We start from the raw sequence: 18,237 nt of genomic DNA, 5'->3' as shown, positions 1-18,237 counted from the left end.
TCAACAACCAGGCAAGAATATCAGGAATTTAATGTCACTCCCCATGAGTTTTTTTTGTTCTGGACAGAATATAATGGGTAGTACCTGATAGATGTTCCCAGGGTAGAATATGAATTTTACAAGATCATGCTCAGCAACAGGAGTACAAATTTGTATCATTGCTCCCAAAACTTAATGGCAAGAATTTTGTAGTGGAAATAATGATGAAACTGTCAGTGCATGCCAACATTACTCTTCTGTAACTGACCGCAACATCATGCGTCCACAAATGTTCAAGAAAATGCAGAAATCCAGATGTTGTTAGTAATTCGTAACTCCTCCAGATGTGCTGTTGAGGTTCCTCCCAGAATGCAATCCCTAAGCAATCAGTGAATTGGCAGAAACTTCCACTTTTATGCTTTCAGCCTTGCTGTAAAAATCCTTGAAAAATTATGCCTTGCTGAATGAAGTATAACTGGATTTTAACGACATGCTAAGTTCATAACCATTCTAAATGCCCTCACTAGTTCTGAGAAGTTAACTTCATGTTTATCAAATTTCTCCATTATGATATAAAGTTTTCACTTGTTAGTACAGAACTTGAATATTGCTGAAAAACCAAAACCTTCATCTTGCATTCATCAGGGCAAATGCAAGAATGCCAAATTTCAAATGATCACAACAAATTATCCTACAGGAAAAAGGGGTGCTGATTGGTTGGTACATCGACTCTGATTGGCCAAGGTGTTGCCATGGAGAAATCAATGGGGAACTATAGGTTCCCCAAGCTCCCAGGTAATTCAAAAAAGGCGCAAGGCTTGGACATATTCCTTTTGCTTGCAGAGAGTGATCCCTGCATCTGAATATATGTCACTTCTAGCAAGTGTAAATGAGCCAAGCTACAAGCTCAAGGACGGAATTTTCTGTGCCTGCTGGCGTTGGACATGTTTGGCAGCATGAGGAGACAAAATGGTGAGAAATCCAAAAGTTGGTTTTACAACATCGTGAAACTAGTTCACAATCATCCGCTCTGCCCGTCAATGGCGGGTCGCATTTCCTGCCGTAGGACATCGGGAACCTCATTGTAATACATGTGCATATTATTATAAGCCCATCCCGCCAGAATCATTCACCCAAGCTGGATCATCCACCTACGTCGGCGGGAAAACATGCCAGTGCAGAACACGTTTTGACAAGTGTGACATGCAGAAGTTGGGACTTACCGTCAGTGCCTTGCTCACATTGCGGACATCCAAGGAGCAGAAGATGCTGGACCCTGACAGCAACAGGACTCTGGAGGAAGGTCCATTGCATACTGGGTGGATTCTCATGGACACGGCTCCGCTGCGAAGCAGCTCATGGAGGTTGAAAGTCACCTTTGAGGGTCTGCTCATAGTGGATGATCATTGAGGGGGTGGAGAGGAAGATCCAACTGTGTTTGGGAGAGGGAGCTGTACCGTGGGGTGGGAGAGGAAGGTCTAGGATCGGGTGGGAGATGTGTCGGGGGAGTGGTGAGGTTGGTAGGAGGGAAACAAAAGTGTTGGGGGGAGAGGTTGCAAGGGGGTAACAAATGTGTCAGAGGGTGAAGTTGGGAAGGGGTAACTAATGTGTTGGGGGGTGAGGTTTGGAGGGTGCAGGGAGTACGGGGTAGGGACTACAGGGAGAGGGAGTAAAGGGGGAGGAGGGGGTGTTGGGAGAGAGGACGGCAACTGGAGATGTAGGTGTAAGGGGGGGGAGGAAGGTGTAAGGGAAGGAGTTCGGAGGGGGGAAGGAGTCCAGAGAGGGTAAGGAGTCCGGGGGCAGGAAGGAGTGGTGGGGGGGGGGGGGGGGAAGGAGTCAGGAAGGGGAGGAAGGAGCAAGGCTGGAGGTAAAGGTGGAAGAAGGAGTCAGGAAGGGGGAAGGACTAAGTGTTGGGGGGGAGGGGGAGGAATTCCAAGGGGGGAAAGGAGTTCCAAGAGGGGAAGGAGTTCCAAGAGGGGAAAGGAGTCTAGAGGGTTGGATGTCCAGGTGAGTATGCAAGGGAGGGCTCTGTTGAGTCCATGGCTGCCTCGTGGGGTGTGAACTGAGGGTGGGCGGGGTAAGAGGGAATGGTGAGAATGACCGAGGGCAGAGTTAGATGGTAGGCTGGGAGGGTTAAGGTGCAACGGTATCGGAAGAAGGGACAGTGAGGGTGGTTGGTGGGGACTCAGAGGCAGACACGGACCCTGGGGGTGGGAAGGAGGTGGTCAGGGAGGTTAATGTGGATGGGGGTGGGATTTTCGTGAAGGAAGGGAACATGCACGTTCACCAGGACATCCCTGAAAGAAAAGTGTTATGGCTGGTAGCTCACAGTGGGGAGTGGAAGGTGATGCCGGGAGGTCGACAGTGATGGGGAAAAGGAAATGGGCGACTTGTGGAGAGGAAAGGACGGGGGTGCACAAGAAAAACTAGCACTACCATGCTGGCTAAATTGAATGTGAAAAGAGACTTGTGGTGGGCAAGATCAGGTGCTGCATAGGAGTGTGATCAATGGTTGGGTAGAGATGTGTCAGCTCAGATGGTCAGCTGAAAGTGAGCCCCAACAGGCAGCATTGAAATGCTCAGGACATTGAGATGAGTGTGATTCAAGAAGGATCCATGTGCATGGGAGAGTGCTTGCACAAGGTTTCAAAAGGCCCTGCCACACACACACTTCTCCTCCAGAATCACTTGTGGGCCGGCTGCATGCAAATGAACTGCTATTGGCTGGGGGGGTGGGGGTCAGGGGGCTGTGAATGCAGTGGGAGGATTTGAAAAGCCTGTCAATGAAACTGAAAGACACCATTACACATTATTCAGTGAAAGTGAATATACTTTCAGATTGTAAAATGACAGATGTGCTCACCTGTGCAACCAACTGTGATTAGAATTTCTTAACTTTTGAATGCCTTAGGCTTCTAGGTGCTGCCCCGACATCCACAGCAGGGGTGGAGACAGCCTGTGCAATGGTTGGCCCTGCTGCCTCTGATGACTTTAGCATGGGTCCTCTGGAGAGCTGAGGCCTTGGGGACCCTGGTTTGCTTTGGCTGTCTCCTGTGGGCCAGCTGCTCCCTCTGCAGTGACAGAGGACAAGGTTGAGGGGATCACAGGCAAAAGGAACTCGGAGGGAGAGGACAGCCTTTGAGATTCCTGAGTGGATGACCCAGGGGTGTCCAATTGCTGTTCCTCCTCCCTTCGGATGCCCAAGGGTCCTGGACTGACTCCTTGAGGCAAAGGAGCACGTGGGGGGACGTCGAGGTGCCGGTTTCCTTCCCGCATTGCCACTGCAGGAAATCACCCATGGCTACCGCACTGGAGTGCAGGTCCGCACGCATCTTCATGTTCTGCTGGACCAGGGTCTCCATGGCATCCGCCATCCTCCCCATGGAGACCTCCATACGCGCACATGTGGGCACCACTTCATCAGAGAGCAGGTGGACACACTCCTCCGACTCGCGTGCCATTCTGTTGAGGGCTTCCAACAGCTCTGCATGATGTTCCCCCGCCTTCTGCTGACCATAAGACGTAGGAGCAGATGAAGGCCATTCGGCCCATCGGGTCTGCCCCGCCATTCAATGAGATCATGACTGGTCTGAACATCCTCAACACCACTTTGCTGCCTTTTCCCCATGACCATTGATTCCCTTACTGATTAAAAATATGTCTATCTCAGCCTTGAATATATTTAACGACCCAGTCTCTGCAGCCCTCTGTGGTAAAGAATTCCACAGGTTAACTATCTTCTGAGAGAAGAAATTCCTCCTCATCTCTGTCTTAAACGGGCGATCCCTTACTCTGAGCTTATGCCTTCTGGTCCTAGACTCTTCCACAAGGGAAAACAACCTCTCAGCATCTACCCTGTCAAGCCCCCTAAGAATCTTATATGTTTCAATAAGGTCGCTTCTCATTCTTCTATACTCCAATGAGTTCCTATTCAACCTCTCTTAGTAAGAAAATCCCTCCATACCCAGGATCAACCTAGTGAACCTTCTCTGGACCGCCTCCAAAGCCCTTATTCCTTAAGGGGACCAAAGCTGTTCATAGTATTCTAGGTGTGATCTAACTAGTGCCTTGTATAGTTTTAACAAGACTTCCCTATTTTTATACTCCATTCCCTTTGAAATAAAGGTCAACATTCCATTTGCCTTCCCTTTTACCTGTTGAACTTGATTGCTAGCTTTTTGGGATTCATGCACGAGGACCCCCAAATCCCTCTGTGCTGCAGCTTTCTGCAGTCTTTCTCCATTTAAAAAATATTCAGCTCTTCTTTTCTTCCTCACATTTTCCCACATTATATTCCATCTGCCATGTTTTTGCCCGCTCGCTTAACCTGTCTATAGCCCTTTGTAAACTCTTTGTGTCATCTTCACCGCTTGCCTACCCACCTATTCTTGTGTCATCTGCAAACTTGGCGATAGTACATTCATTTCCCTCATCTAAGTCATTAATATATATTGTAAATAATTGTGGCCCCAGCACTGGTCCCTATGGCATTCCACTAGTTCCAGGTTGCCATCCTGAAATTGCCCCTCTTATCCCAACTCTCTGCCTTCTATTAGTTAGCTAATCCTCTATCCATGCTAATATACTACCCCCAACACCATGAGCTCTTATATTATTAAGTAGCCTTATGTGCGGTACCTTATCGAACGCCTTTTGGAAATCTAAATATATTAGATCTACTGGTTCCCCTTTATCTATCCTGCTTGTTACCTCCTCAAAGAATTCTAATAAATTTGTCAGGCATAATTTCCCCTTCATGAAGCCATGCTAACTCTGCTTGATTATATTATGCATTTCTAAATGCTCTGCAATTACATCCTTTATAATAGACTCTAACATTTTCCTAATGATGATGTTAAGCTAAGTGATCTATAGTTGCCTGTTTTCTGTCTCCCTCTCTTTTTGAATAAGGGTGTTACATTGGCAGTTTTCCAATCCTTTGGGACTTTCCAGAATCTAAGGAGTCTTGGAAGATTACTACCAATATATTCACTATCTCTGCAGCTACTTCCTTTAATATCTTAGGATGCAACCCATCAGGTCCAGGGAAATTATTGGCCTTTAGCCCCATTAGTTTCCCTAGTACTTATTCTCTAGTGATAGTTATTGTATTTATTTCCTCCCTCCTTTTGCCCCTTGATTATTTAGTATATTTGGAATACTATTAGTGTCTTCTACCGTGAAGATTGATGCAAAGTGGTTATTCAACTCCGCTGCATTTGCTGGTTCTCCAATATTATTTCCCCACCCTCATTCTCTAAGGGGCCTATGTTCATTTTGGCTTCTCTCTCCCTTTTTATATATTTAAAGCTCTTACTGTCCATTTAACATAGGAACATAGAAAATAGGAGCAGGAGTAGGCCATTCGGCCCTTCGAGCCTGCTCCGCCATTCATTATCAACTCAATAGCCTGCTCCCGCTTTTTCCCCATATCCTTTGATCCCTTTCGCCCCAAGAGCTATATCTAACTCCTTCTTGAAAACATACAATGTTTTGGCCTCAACTACTTTCTGTGGTAGCGAATTCCACAGGCTCACCACTCCGGATGAAGAAATTTCTCATCTCAGTTCTAAACGGTCTACCCCGTATCCTCATACTGTGACCCCTGGTTCTGGACTCCCCCACCATCAGGAACATCCTTCCTGCATCTACCCTGTCAAGTCCTGTTAGAATTTTTATAGGTTTCTATGAGAACCCCCCTCATTCTTCTGAACTCCAGCGAATATAATCCTAACCAACCCAATCTCTCATATGTCAGATCCTCCATCCCAGGAATCAATCTGGTAAACCTTCGCTACACTCCCTCTATAGCAAGAACATCCTTCCTCAGATAAGGAGACCAAAGCTGCACACAATATTCCAGGTGTGGTAATTGCAGCAAGACATCCCTGCTCCTGTACTCGAATCCTCTAGCTATGAAGGCCAACATACCATTTGCCTTCTTTACCACCTGCTGCACCTGCATGCTTAACTTCAGCAACTGGTGTACGAGGACACCCAGGTCTCGTTGCACATTCCCCTCTCTCAATTGATAGCCATTCAGATAATAATTTGCCTCACTGTTTTTGCTACCAAAGTGGATAACCTCACATTTATCCACATTATACTGTGTCTGCCATGCATTTGCCCACTCACTCAGCTTGTCCAAGTCATATATATTAAATTACTTGCTAGTTTACCCTCAAAGTTTATTTTCTCTCTCTTTATTATTTTTTTGGTCATCTTCTGTTGGTTTTTAAAACTTTCCCAATCCTCTGGCTTACCACTAATGTTTGCCACATTGTAAAGTTTTTCCTTCAATTTGATACACTCCTTAACTTCCTGGGTTTACCATGGTTGGTTTATCCCCTTCCTTGAATCCTTCTTCCTCACTGGGGTATATCTTTGTTGTGAGCCATGAACTATTTTCTTAAACATCTGCAATTGTTCATCAACCGTCTTTTCTGCTAAACTCCTTTCCCACTCCACTCCAGCCAACTCTGCGCTCATTCCTTTGTAATTACCCTTATTTAAGTTTAGCACAGTTGTTTCCAACTCAAGTTTCTCAATCTCAAACTGAATGCTAAATTCTACCATATTATGATCACTGTTTTCTAGGGGATCTTTTACCCTGAGATCATTTATTAAACCTGCCTCATTACACATTACCGGATCCAAAATAGCCTGATCCCTGGTTGGATCCACAACATATTGTTCTAGGAAACTGTTCCGAATAGACTCTATGAATTCTTGCTCATGGCTACCTCTGCCAATTTAATTTTCCCAATCTACATGAAGATTATAGTCACCCATGATTAATGTACTGCCATTTTTACATGCCCTCATTATCTCCTGATTTACTTTCTGTCCTACAGCATAGCTACTGTTAGGGGGCCTATAGACTACTCCCACCAGTGCCTTCTTCCCCTTGTTATTTCTTACCTCCACCCATTTGGATCCTACATCTTCCGATCCAAGATCATTTCTTCCTATTGTACTTTTTCCATCTTGACTAACAGGGCTACCCCACCACCCTTTCCTTCCTGCTTGTCCTTTCAAAAAGTCACATACCCCTGAATATTCTCAGCTTTGATGTCCTTGTAACCATGTCTCCGTAATGGCTATAAGATCATATCCATTAACCTCTATTTTTGGCGTTAATTCAATTATTTTATTCCGAATACTATGTTCATTTAAGTAAAGAGCCATTAATTTTGTCTTTTTATCATTTTTTTCCCCCTTTGACCCTGTTTGCTGCATTTTTTTTAATGTTTGTACACTCTGTCCCTTCCTGTCACACTCTGGGTATCATTGCCTAAATAGCTGCCCTGCAAGGCTGCCATATCCTTTTGCTTTGTAAGCCTACTTATCCCCTCTGCAGAACCTCCCCCCCCTCTATTTAGTTTAAAGCCCTCTCTACAGCCCTAGTTATTTGATTCGCCAGGACGCTGGTCCCAGCACGGTTCAAATGAAGCCCGTCCCACTGGAACAGCTCCCTTCTACCCCAGTACCAGTGCCTGTGCCCCATGAACTGAAACCCATTCCTCCCACAACAATCTTTGAGCCACGCATTTAACTCCTTAACTTTATTTACCCTGTGCCAGTTTGCCCCTGGCTCAGGTAGCAATCCCGAGATTATTACCTTGGAGGTTCTGCTTTTTAATTTAGCTCCTAACTGTTCAAATTCTTTCACCAGAACCTCCTTTCTAGTCCTATTAATGTCATTGGTACCAATGTGGATGACAACAACTGGATCCCTCCCCTCCCACTCCAAGTTCCTCTCCAGCCCTGAGGAGATGTCCTTAACCCTGGCACCAGGCAGGCAACACAGCTTTCAGGACTCACGCTCACAGCTGCAGAGAACAGTATCTATCCCCCTAATTATATTGTCCCCTACCACTACTATGTTCCTATTTCCTCCCCTACTTGAATGGCTCCCTGTATTACATGGCCGTGGTCAGTTCGCTCATCCTCCCTACAGTCCCTGTTCTCTTCCATGCAGCTTGCAAGAATCTCGTAACTGTTGGACAATTGCAGGGGCTGAGGCTCCTTGAATTTTACCCCCTGGGTCCTCATACCTGCCTCATCTGCAGTCACACCCTCCTGTCCCTGATCACAGACCAAATTTGAATTACCTAATCTGAGGGGTGTGACTGCCTCCTGGAGCAAAGTGTCCAGGTAACTTTCCTCCTTCCTGATGTGGTGCAATGTCTGCAGCTCAGACTCCAGCTCCTCAACTCGGATCCAAAGTTCCTTGAGCTGCAAACACTTACTACAGATGTGTTTGCTCTGAATCACCTTGGTGTCCAGCAGCTCCCACATGCTGCAGCAGCAACACATCACCCGTCCTGCCAACACTAATTTTATTTAATTTATTGATTAATTACTCTAGTGAACCCGCTCTTTACACTTTATTGTAATTATTTTTTTTACACTAGTAAAGATCTTATACTTAAAATGTTATTTTTAAGAAAGAGAAAATAAAGACTAGAGACCTAAACACAAACTATGGACCTTAATTTTACTTTCAAGACTAGAAATACTCACCAATCCAACTCACTGATCAGCTGCTCTCCCCGCTCTTTTTAAATGAAATCTCCCCGCGCTTTGTTTAAAATAACTCTCCACTCTCCCCTTATGGTTTTTAAACAAAGTCTCCACACTCACCCCACTCTTTGTTTAAAATGAATTCTCCACACTTACCCTGTGCGGTTTTTTAAACGACTTCTCCACACTCACCCCGCTCTTTGTTTAAAATGAATTCTCCACACTTACTCTGTGCAGTTTTTTAAATGAATTCTCCACACTCACCCCGCTCTTAGTTTAAAATTAGTTCTCCACACTCACCCCACGCAGTTTTTAAGTTAATTCTCCACACTCACCCTGCTCTTTGTTTAAAATGAATTCTCCACACTCACCCCACTCTGTTTCAAACAAAGAGTTGACTTTGCAGGATGAGTTGGATAGCCAAATCCAGAGGCTCATCATCTGACTTGGACCTCACAGATGTCTCTTCCCCAGCAGTCCTCTGAGTGCCAGGGAGCTCGGCTGCACCTGCCTCCTCCTGCTGCGGACACATGTCTGTGCGGTGGCCACCAGATTGTGAACCCAAGTCTGCTCTATATCTAGGTTCCACTGAGGCGTGTCTCTCTGCGCTGGTGGATTGTGTGGGTAAGCGCTGTGAGGGGTGCTTCAGGCTGCTTACTTCCAGCTCTTCAATGGAGGAGTCCTCTTGGCTGGAGGTGAAGACATGGATGGAGCTGAGGGACTAGCTGGCTGGGGGTGTTGGTCACTTGGCAGAGCTCCCTGTGAACCAAAGTAGGGCTAATTCGTGCATGTCAGTAGAGCCAAAAGGAGAGAGAGCACTCACAGTTGTGTTGAGGAAGAGATGATGTGGTGAAGCACCGTCACATGGGTGTTCACCACCGACCTCACCATCGCCACAGGCATGGTCTACATCCTCACCAGTCAGCACGATGGCACACTCCTCCAAGTGAGTGAGCAGCCTAATGTGGGCTACTCCACCCCCGGTCTGGCACCTCACCCTGCTGTTGTGAGCCAGATCCTCCTGCATAAAAACAGATGGAGTGTGTGAGAGCAGGACACATGGCACTGTATGGAATGTTTGTGTGGTGAGCGGAAACATGGAGGGGATGAGGACACGAGCTCCAGAGGATATGAGCCTGAGGAAGATGTGAGGGTGTGTGAGAGAATTACTGGTGTTGTCCCTTGAGATGTGAAATCCCTGTGGATGTGTGATGGATTTATGCATGTGAGAGTTGAGAGTCATGAGAAGAGTGACTTACCCTGGTGGAATGGATGAAATCATTCATCCTGTTGCGATACTGGGTGACTGCCCTCTTTTGCAGGGCATTGGCACTTACCACCGTTGCCACCACTTCCCATGCTGGATTAGTGATGTTGCTGCCCATCCTGCAGCCTGAGCAGTGGTAGAGGACATCACGGCGGGTCTCCACTGCTCCAAAAGACGCTCAAGGGACACGTCATTAAACCAGGGGGCTGCAGTCTTCTTGCCTTTCGGGCCATGTCATCTTTGCAGCAGTCGTGGGCTGGAAGGACTGAGAGGTGTGTGTGCGGCTGCATTTTAAATATGCCCAGCATGATGAAGCGGCAAGGTGATGATGTAGCGGGTGAATGAGAGCCTGCCTGCCATTCAAATGGTGTGTTTCCCAGGAATGTGTGATTAATGAAGCGGGATTGGGATGATATGGCGTGAAAAGCCACCATTGCAGCTGGTGGGTAAAATCTCCTTTATCCTTAGTGCAAATCTGGGACAATTCCGCCCCAACTGATCAACCTAAATTGGTTGTTAAGTATTGCTATTAGCACACTCAGGATTGTTCAGCAAGTGCTGCCCAATCGCAGAATCGCATCTAACAGTAGACATTTTGTTTTGGGTTTTGCAAGCATGGGCTGGTTGAGTGCAGTCTGTAATCTGCCTACTATGAATAACTGAAGGACTGTGCTGTTTGATCTGATCAGCCCATTGCTGGGATGTGCGGCCGAAGTATCTGGCATCGTACCAACACTGAAATTCCTACATAACGTTGCTCTATTATATGGTAGGCAGAACATCCTTTTGGACTGATGGCAGCATCCACTAACACGAAGCGACATGGCAACGCCTGAGCCAATCAGGATCAACTTGCCAAATAGTCAGCACCCTTTACTCCTATAGTATAAATTATGATCATTTGAAATTTGGCTTTTTTTGCTTTAGTCCTGATGAGTGCAAGACAAAAAATTTCAGCAATACGTCTCTCTTTTCAGCAATATATAAAATTTCCAATAATTTTAAAATATAATTTTTTAAAGATGGTTTATCATATTTTTGCTTCTCTCTTAATCCAATCCCATACTTGCCTTTCTGAAAATTTAAATCAACTGTAAAGAGTAATCAGTGCCATGCTACTTCTTGGTTTACTGTCAGCGAGTTCAGTGAGCAACAGTTAACACTCTGAACTTCCATACACAAGGATCAGGAAATGACATTGCCTTGAAGAGCATTTCTGAGAAGATTAGTGAGAGAAGGTTTGCTATTAATATTCTGCCTGGACTCTTTAGGTTGAGACAGAACAATGGGGTATTGCCTCCATTACTTTTTTGTTCCTCTATAAATCTGGAGATCTAGCTATGCTTCTGAAACTTGTGTTTCCAAACATGTCCACTGGATGGTGTCAGAAAAATAATTTTAGTTCTAATGAGATAAGAAGATTTCATGTAATGAAGCTCCAACCTTCTTGTCCAGAGTAATTTGTCATCTTATTAGAAGTATTTAACTAAAATGTTTTTGTCACATTGCCATATACCTTCAGAAACTATGCAGCAAAGAACATCAGCACAAACCTTTATGTTGTCAATGAACGTTGGCTGTTCTCCACACTGTGGTGCACCAAAGTGAACTCTGTTACAACCAACGCCTGTCATATCTTCAAGAACATGAATGAACCTATTTGGCACATTGTAAGTGAGTCTTTTAAATCAATCAAAATGATAGACCTTATAGATCTAGAGTGGGGGACCTGTAATGGAATGAGGTTGATCCTGGCTCAAATTAAATGTTCCTTCATTTATTCTTGAATTAATTGATGCATATAGACAGTAGGCAAATGATTTTCCTGAAATTTTAAGTAGTAAAATGAAACTTTTCTCTTTCTCAAGACAACTATCTAAGAACAAAGACATGGGCCGGAATTTTAAAGCCCTGTCTTGGCGGGGACAGGGCCGTAAAATGCAGCGAGCCATTCTAAACTCCATTGACTTCGGTGGGAACATAAAATCCCGCTGCCGTCAAATTCCACCCATGCTGTCTATGACGAAGCAGACCAGATTGTTTCTACTGGTAATTAGTTAGATATGAAGATACCTGTCCTGAAATTCTCAGAGTCACATTGGACAGAAATCTTATTTTCTGTGTTTGAGTGGTGCAGGAATTTGTGGGGAGACCCAGCTTTGCTGGGATTCCAGCCAAGGCACATTTTTAATTCTTTTTAAATTTCAGTAAGGAAAGACGATGGATAGGTTTTGTGCCTGTCCCTCCAACCCCTTCCTGGCATCAAGAGATTGTATCTGAAGGAGTTCCCAGGCTTCTCTAGGAAGTGTGCCCTCAGTAAAAACTGATCTAAGGATTGCTGAGGCCTCGGGAAATGCTTCTGGGGAAGCTATCAAGAAAAAAGTAATCAATCCCAGAGATCATCAGTTATTATAAAATGCCTGAAAATTGCATCTACAAAAGCAAAATACTGTGGATATTCTGTTATTATCGTTGTGGGTCTTAGATGGGATTGTTCACGGTCTACATTTACAGATACTGTTGGAGGGAAGGCTATTGGTAAACTTTACCTTTTATTTAACATAATACTAACTATGTACAATACAGACTCAGCACAAGGCTCTACATACAACTATCTCTCCATGCTCTGTCATGTGATCTTACGTCACTGATGATATGGACTATACATTTACATATTTAACAATAACCCCTTATACTACAGATGCTAGAAATTTGAAATCAGGCAAAAGAAGCAAAAGCGACATGAGGAAAAACTTTATCATGCAGCAAGTGGTTAAGGTCTGGAATGCACTGTCTCAGAGTGTGGTGGAGGCAGTTTCAGTCGAGCTATTCAAAAGGAAATTAGACTATTATCTGAAAAGGAAGAATATGCAGGGCGACGGAGAGAAGGCAAGGAATGACACTAAGTGAATTGCTCATTTGGAGAGCTGATGCAGACATAATGAGTCAAATGGCCTCCTTCTGCGCTGTAACAATCCTGTGATTCTGAAAAACAAAAAATGCTGGAAATACTTAGCAGCATTATACTTATACTTTGGTACATCTGTGGAGAAAGAAACAGAGTTAACATTTAGGTCGATCACCTTTCATAGAACTCAAATTGCTTCTGTATGGACAAATAAATAAAAGTACTGGAAGATTTTCTTTGACCCTAGAACGGCTTCAGGGTGTCCCATCAAACAGGTTAGATGCAATGTGCTCACTCCAATATTTTAAATAAAATTGTATTTTAAATGAGCCTCATCCCACAATTTAGAATGGGTATGCCATCACATGTGAATTACCAAAGCAGGGTCCAACATATTTCAGGGCCGCCATGTTCTATGGTAGCAATATGCAAATATTGTCATAAATTTTCCATCAGCCGTTAGTCAAAAAGTACATTATTATCACCTGCCCAACCATGTGTGCTGGCCCCACTTAATTTTGCAGAGTTAGCTTAATTCATCTATATGGCTGAACTCCTGGCATTGGATGTAGCATTGACAGTTCACCAGAGGGAAGGGGACATGTAAATAACTTTTAACATAGTTGGTAACAATATATTTACATGTGTTTGGGTAGCAAGAGTACGTGGCAAAATCCTGTGCTCGTACTGTTAATGTGTAGGCAGCAATTGAAATTTTGAACAACTGAACTGAAATTTTGAGCCTCTTTTGATACCAGCAAAGTGGAGATAGTGTAGAATGAAATAGAAAAAGAAAATGCTGAAAGTACTCAGCATGTTAGTTACTGCCTGTGGAGGGTGAAACATTAGATTAACATTTCAGGTTGATGACCCTTCTTCTAACTATTTAACTTCACTTTGCAGCAGTGCTTAGAACCATGGCGATTAGAATGCATGAATGACTTATAACCTTAAAGAATTCTCAGAAAATTGGATGCATGATTTTACAATATATGCCAGCTACACTTCAGAACAATATGGAGTAAGGGCTCCCCTGTCAGAGTAGAGAGGTGAATTTTTCCAGGTAATTGTTTCCAGGTGGAGGCAGATTTTGGTGGAAAAATTCTGGAAATTGCATTGTGGTCGGGATGTTGACACAATCCTGCCCTTCCAGCTTTCCCAGAAGAGGGTTACAAGTGCAGCAGGGAACTCTCTTGGCTGTGACAGGAAGTCAATTGAGGTACTTAAAAAGGCAATTATAAGCTATTTTCAACAAATAATTCCTCTTTCCCACTACTGCATGGGTCACTTGCTGGGTCTGCAACTCGGCATTGGACAAGGTGAGTGCACAGTGGGAAGTCATTAAAGACTAAAACTGACCTGATATCAGCATTTTAGAAGGTGAAACAATAATATTGAGATCAGCTACAGACATAGGCTTACACCAACAGGAGCAGTCCCTTTAGCCAGTGATTTTGTGTGGGGACAGCAATGGAGAACCAGTTATTTCAAATGCCTAAGACACCTCTGAGGGGCAAGTCCCCTTAACACCCATGGGATTGCACAGTGCCACTGGGGTCCACATAAATGGAAGTTGAGTGAACCACTGAAGAAGAGGTGGTGTCCTCTACCTCAGCACCCACAGCGGCAGGGCCAAGAGGAACAGCAGCTTCAGCATTCTCCACAACCACTACAAGATAGCAGAAGGCTGGCCACAGGTCAGCATTTAGAAATAGGCAATATCTTCAGCACGGAGTCCAAAGGCTAAAGCTCAACTTCCTCAACCTCTCAGAGCTGCAGTGTCTCCAAAGGCTATGGCTCTTGTGCAGATGGTTGCAGATGGCTGCACTAAGGACAATAGGAGCAGGTGGCCACTAATGCCCAAGGCTGTCAAGATGACCACAGCCCTCAAATTCTTTGCAGTTGGTTCATTCCAGAACTCAGCTGCTGACATATCCAGGATATCGCAATCTGCAGCACACAACTGCATTGGCCAGATTATGGATGCATTGTTTGCATCTATAGCTACAAGACCGGCATCTACTAAAAATAACCCAGGTATGTCCTGTCCACAAAAAACAGGTCAAATACAATTACCGCTCAATCAATCTATTCTCAACCATCAGCAAAGTGATGTAAGGAGTTATCAACAGTGCTATTGAGCGGACTTGCTGAGCAAAAATCTGCTCATCAATGCTAGGTTTAGGTTCTGCAAGTCCATTCAGCTCCAGATCTCATTACAACTTTAGTCTGAACGTCAACAAAAGAGCTGAACTCCAGAGGTGAGCTTGACATCAAGGCAGCATTTGACCAAGTGTAGCATCAAGGAGCCCTAGCAAAATTTAAGTCAATGGGAATTGGGGGAAAACTCTCCACTAGCTGAAGTCATACCTAGCACAATTCGAGATGGATGTGGTTGTTGGAGGCAAATCATCTCAGCCCCAGAACTTTGCTGAAGGAATTCTTCAGGGTAGTGTCCTAGGCCCAAACACACTCAGCTGCTTCACCAGTGATCTTCCCTCCATCACATGGTCAGAAGTGGGGATGTTCACTTTGCTGATGATTACACAATGTTCAGCACCATTCACAACTCCTCAGATGATGAAGCAGTCCATGCTCACATGCAGCAAGACCTGGACAACATTCAGGCTTGGGCTGATATGTGGCAAGTAACATTCACACCGCGCAAATGTTAGGCAATGACCATCTTCAACAAGAGAGAAATTATCCACTTCCCCATTCAACAATTACCATTGCTGAATCCCCCACAATTAACATCTTGGTGTTACCATAGACCAGAAAATTAACTGGACCAGCCACATAAATACTGTGGCTGCAAAGGCAGGTCAAAGGTGGGGAATGGAGATTCTGCAGCAATGTAACTCATCTCCTGACTCCCTAAAGCCTGTCTAAAGCACAAGTCAGAAGCGTGATAGAATTCTTTCCACTTGCCCGAATGAGTGCAGCTCCAACAACACAGAAGGCTCGACAACATCCAGGACAAAGCAGCACACTTGATCTACACTCCATCCACCACCTTAAACATACACTTTCTCTACCAACGGTGCACAGTGGCAGCAGTATGTACCATCTACAAGATGCACTGTAGCAACTTGCCTTTCTAATAGCACTGTGGATGTATCTGTACCAGATGGACTGCAGCAATTCAAGAAGGTGACTCACCACCACATTCTTGAGGGTAATTAGAATTAGGTCACATCTTTCCAGTGATGTTCACATCCCAGGTAAAAAAAAACTTTGAGATGGATATGGCCAGTCAAATTCAAAGGGCTGTTGGCTTTGCCTTCCTTGCAGGATTTCCACAGGTCCAGACTGCATCCATGTGGTGATCAAGGTGGCATCATAAGGGATTCCAATCCTTTAATGTGCAGCTGGTATGTGAACACTACAGGAGGATAATGCAAGTGTGCACCAGGTATCCAGGGAGCTGCCATGACAAGTTCAACCTTTGGCTGTCTCTGCTGCAACAGTTCTTCACTCTACCAGACAGCCTCGGAGGTTGGTTCCTGAGGGATAAGGAGTACCTGTTCAGGACCTGGCTTCTGACACCAGTGAGGAACCCCATCACAGAGACACAGAAGAGGTACAACCAGAGCCATCTTACTACCAAGCTTGCTCAAAATGAGGTTCCATTGCTTGAGCGATCTGGGGACACCTTTCAAGATGACCCGGTGAGAGTATCTTGGATAAAAGTGGTATGCTGCGCCCTGCGCAACTTGCACCACAGAGAGGACTAGAGCTGGTACCTAAGGAAGGTGGCGAGCACCTGGCATCCTGAGAGGAAGAGGAGGAACATGAACATCCTGAAGTGCAGTTGGTTGCTGCAGCCATAGACCTACATGCTGGAGAAGCCCACAACACATTTATCAAGGCATGCTTCTGCTGAGGTCTGTGCACGCAGCATTGTACTTGTTCCAGCATAACCCCTCTGGAAACAACATCCCTTACCCCTTCCTGCAACAAACCTCCTTGATACAGTCAGACATTCATCCATCACCAACAATGAGTCTCGGGTCATTCACTGGTATTTCCCTGTCCAGAGTCAATGTGGGATATGCAGTGCGGATTACGTCATGGTAATTATCAGGTCACGTAAATTCATGCCATCATTAAAAGAAACATCATCCATGTGACAGGATCAATGTAATAACGACTCAACTAGATACCTTTTTTTTTGAAACTAAGACTGTTAATGCGTGATTTTTCTCTTACTTCAACATGTTGCTACCCCCCCACCGTAGCTTCAGCAGAGGTAGAGGCAGGTTACCCGTTCCCCTGCTCTGACACGAGGTGCCACGAGATCCTCTGGGCTTTTGAGAGCCCTGACAGAAGTTTCTCACTTACATCCATGCAGCAGTAAATTCAGTTATTTGGGCAGGGCGCAGCATGTGGGGCTTAGTCAGAGCAGCTGAGGATGAGGACCAGGATCTGGGGATGCCTTCAGAAAAGCCCCCACTGCCATCATCCCTGTCTCTTACCCCTCGGGGCCCACCTCCACATCACTGCTAACTATAAATAGAAGAACCCCCACCTAGCTGCAACTCAATGCAATTCTTTAAACAATGCTTCGCGAAATTGGAGACAAAGGGCGGAATCTTGTGGAGTCGACGGGGTCTCACCTGCTGGCTGGAGAGCCGAGAGAGACTTGCGTTGCCTCCTTTGGGGAAGGGCAGGCGAACGACGAGCCAATCAGGCAGTGAAGAGGCTAGCAGTGGGCCTTTCCCCAGGAGCAAGATCTCGGGGGTCAAGTCCCACCTACTGAGAGCTGCTGGCCAATCAAAGGCCAGCAGCTCTTTAGCTCAGCAGTACTACAGGGGAGGCTGTGGCTGCTGCAGGAAAGACACCTGCCATAGGCCCAGGATCCCCGGGCAGGAGAGGTGGGGGTTGGGTGGTAGGGGGATGTGGAGGGATTGGCAACAAGGGCAGGGTGTTGGCTCTCAACATGCACCCCCTTCTCAATGACGGGTCCCTTGTTCAGGAACTGAATGCTTTTGAAGAAGAGACCCCGCCCCCAGGAGACCACAAGCAGCCCACACAGGTTTACTTGTCGTGCATGTTGCATGACAACGGGCCCACCCACAGCTGGGTTAATATGAGCTGCGGCAGATGATGTCCTTAAGTGGTCATTTAGTTGTCCACTTAAGGGCCACAATTGGCAGTGGGGTGGTAAGGTCGATAACGGACCTTCCCACTCTGGATTTAATTGGGGTGAGGGGAGAAGGGAGCAGGGTGTTCACTTGCCATGCTCCTGTCTAATTAAATGCCCTCCCCGCCTCCAAACACCACCATTAGAGAGGGTAGATGATTCCACCTACAGTGTGCAGCCCTTTGTTGTGAGTCAGCATCCACTTGTTAGCAAGCGGGTTAGCAGGTTCCTCTCCTTCCTTTGACTAGAAGGTCTGCTTGGGACTTTTTCCTGTTCCACTCCCCTGGATTCTTGAGGACTTTCTTCTTTAGCTTGGGACTGGCTATCTGTCCCTTCTAGGCTGTTTTTGCCTGGCAGCTGTCTTCAAAACCAACTGAACTCAAACAGCTTCCAAACCAAACTGCTGTTTCT

General features: G+C 45.5%; 1 protein-coding gene across 2 annotated transcripts in view; it reads left to right on the top strand.

Annotated features, from left to right (window-relative positions):
• gdpd2 (glycerophosphodiester phosphodiesterase domain containing 2) overlaps positions 1–18,237 on the top strand; it is a 162,843-nt gene that overhangs the window by 130,122 nt on the left and 14,484 nt on the right. For both annotated transcript variants that reach the window (XM_078546236.1, XM_078546235.1), the window contains exon 14: positions 11,295–11,442. In XM_078546236.1, the coding sequence (XP_078402362.1) occupies positions 11,295–11,442 (148 nt within the window). The remainder of the gene's footprint in view (positions 1–11,294; positions 11,443–18,237) is intronic.

Source organism: Cetorhinus maximus, chromosome 8 (genome assembly GCF_964194155.1).
Source record: "Cetorhinus maximus chromosome 8, sCetMax3.hap1.1, whole genome shotgun sequence".
Classification (NCBI taxonomy): Eukaryota; Metazoa; Chordata; class Chondrichthyes; order Lamniformes; family Cetorhinidae; genus Cetorhinus; species Cetorhinus maximus.
The sequence above is the reverse complement of the archived record's forward strand: the minus strand, read 5'-3'. Positions and strand labels throughout refer to the sequence as shown.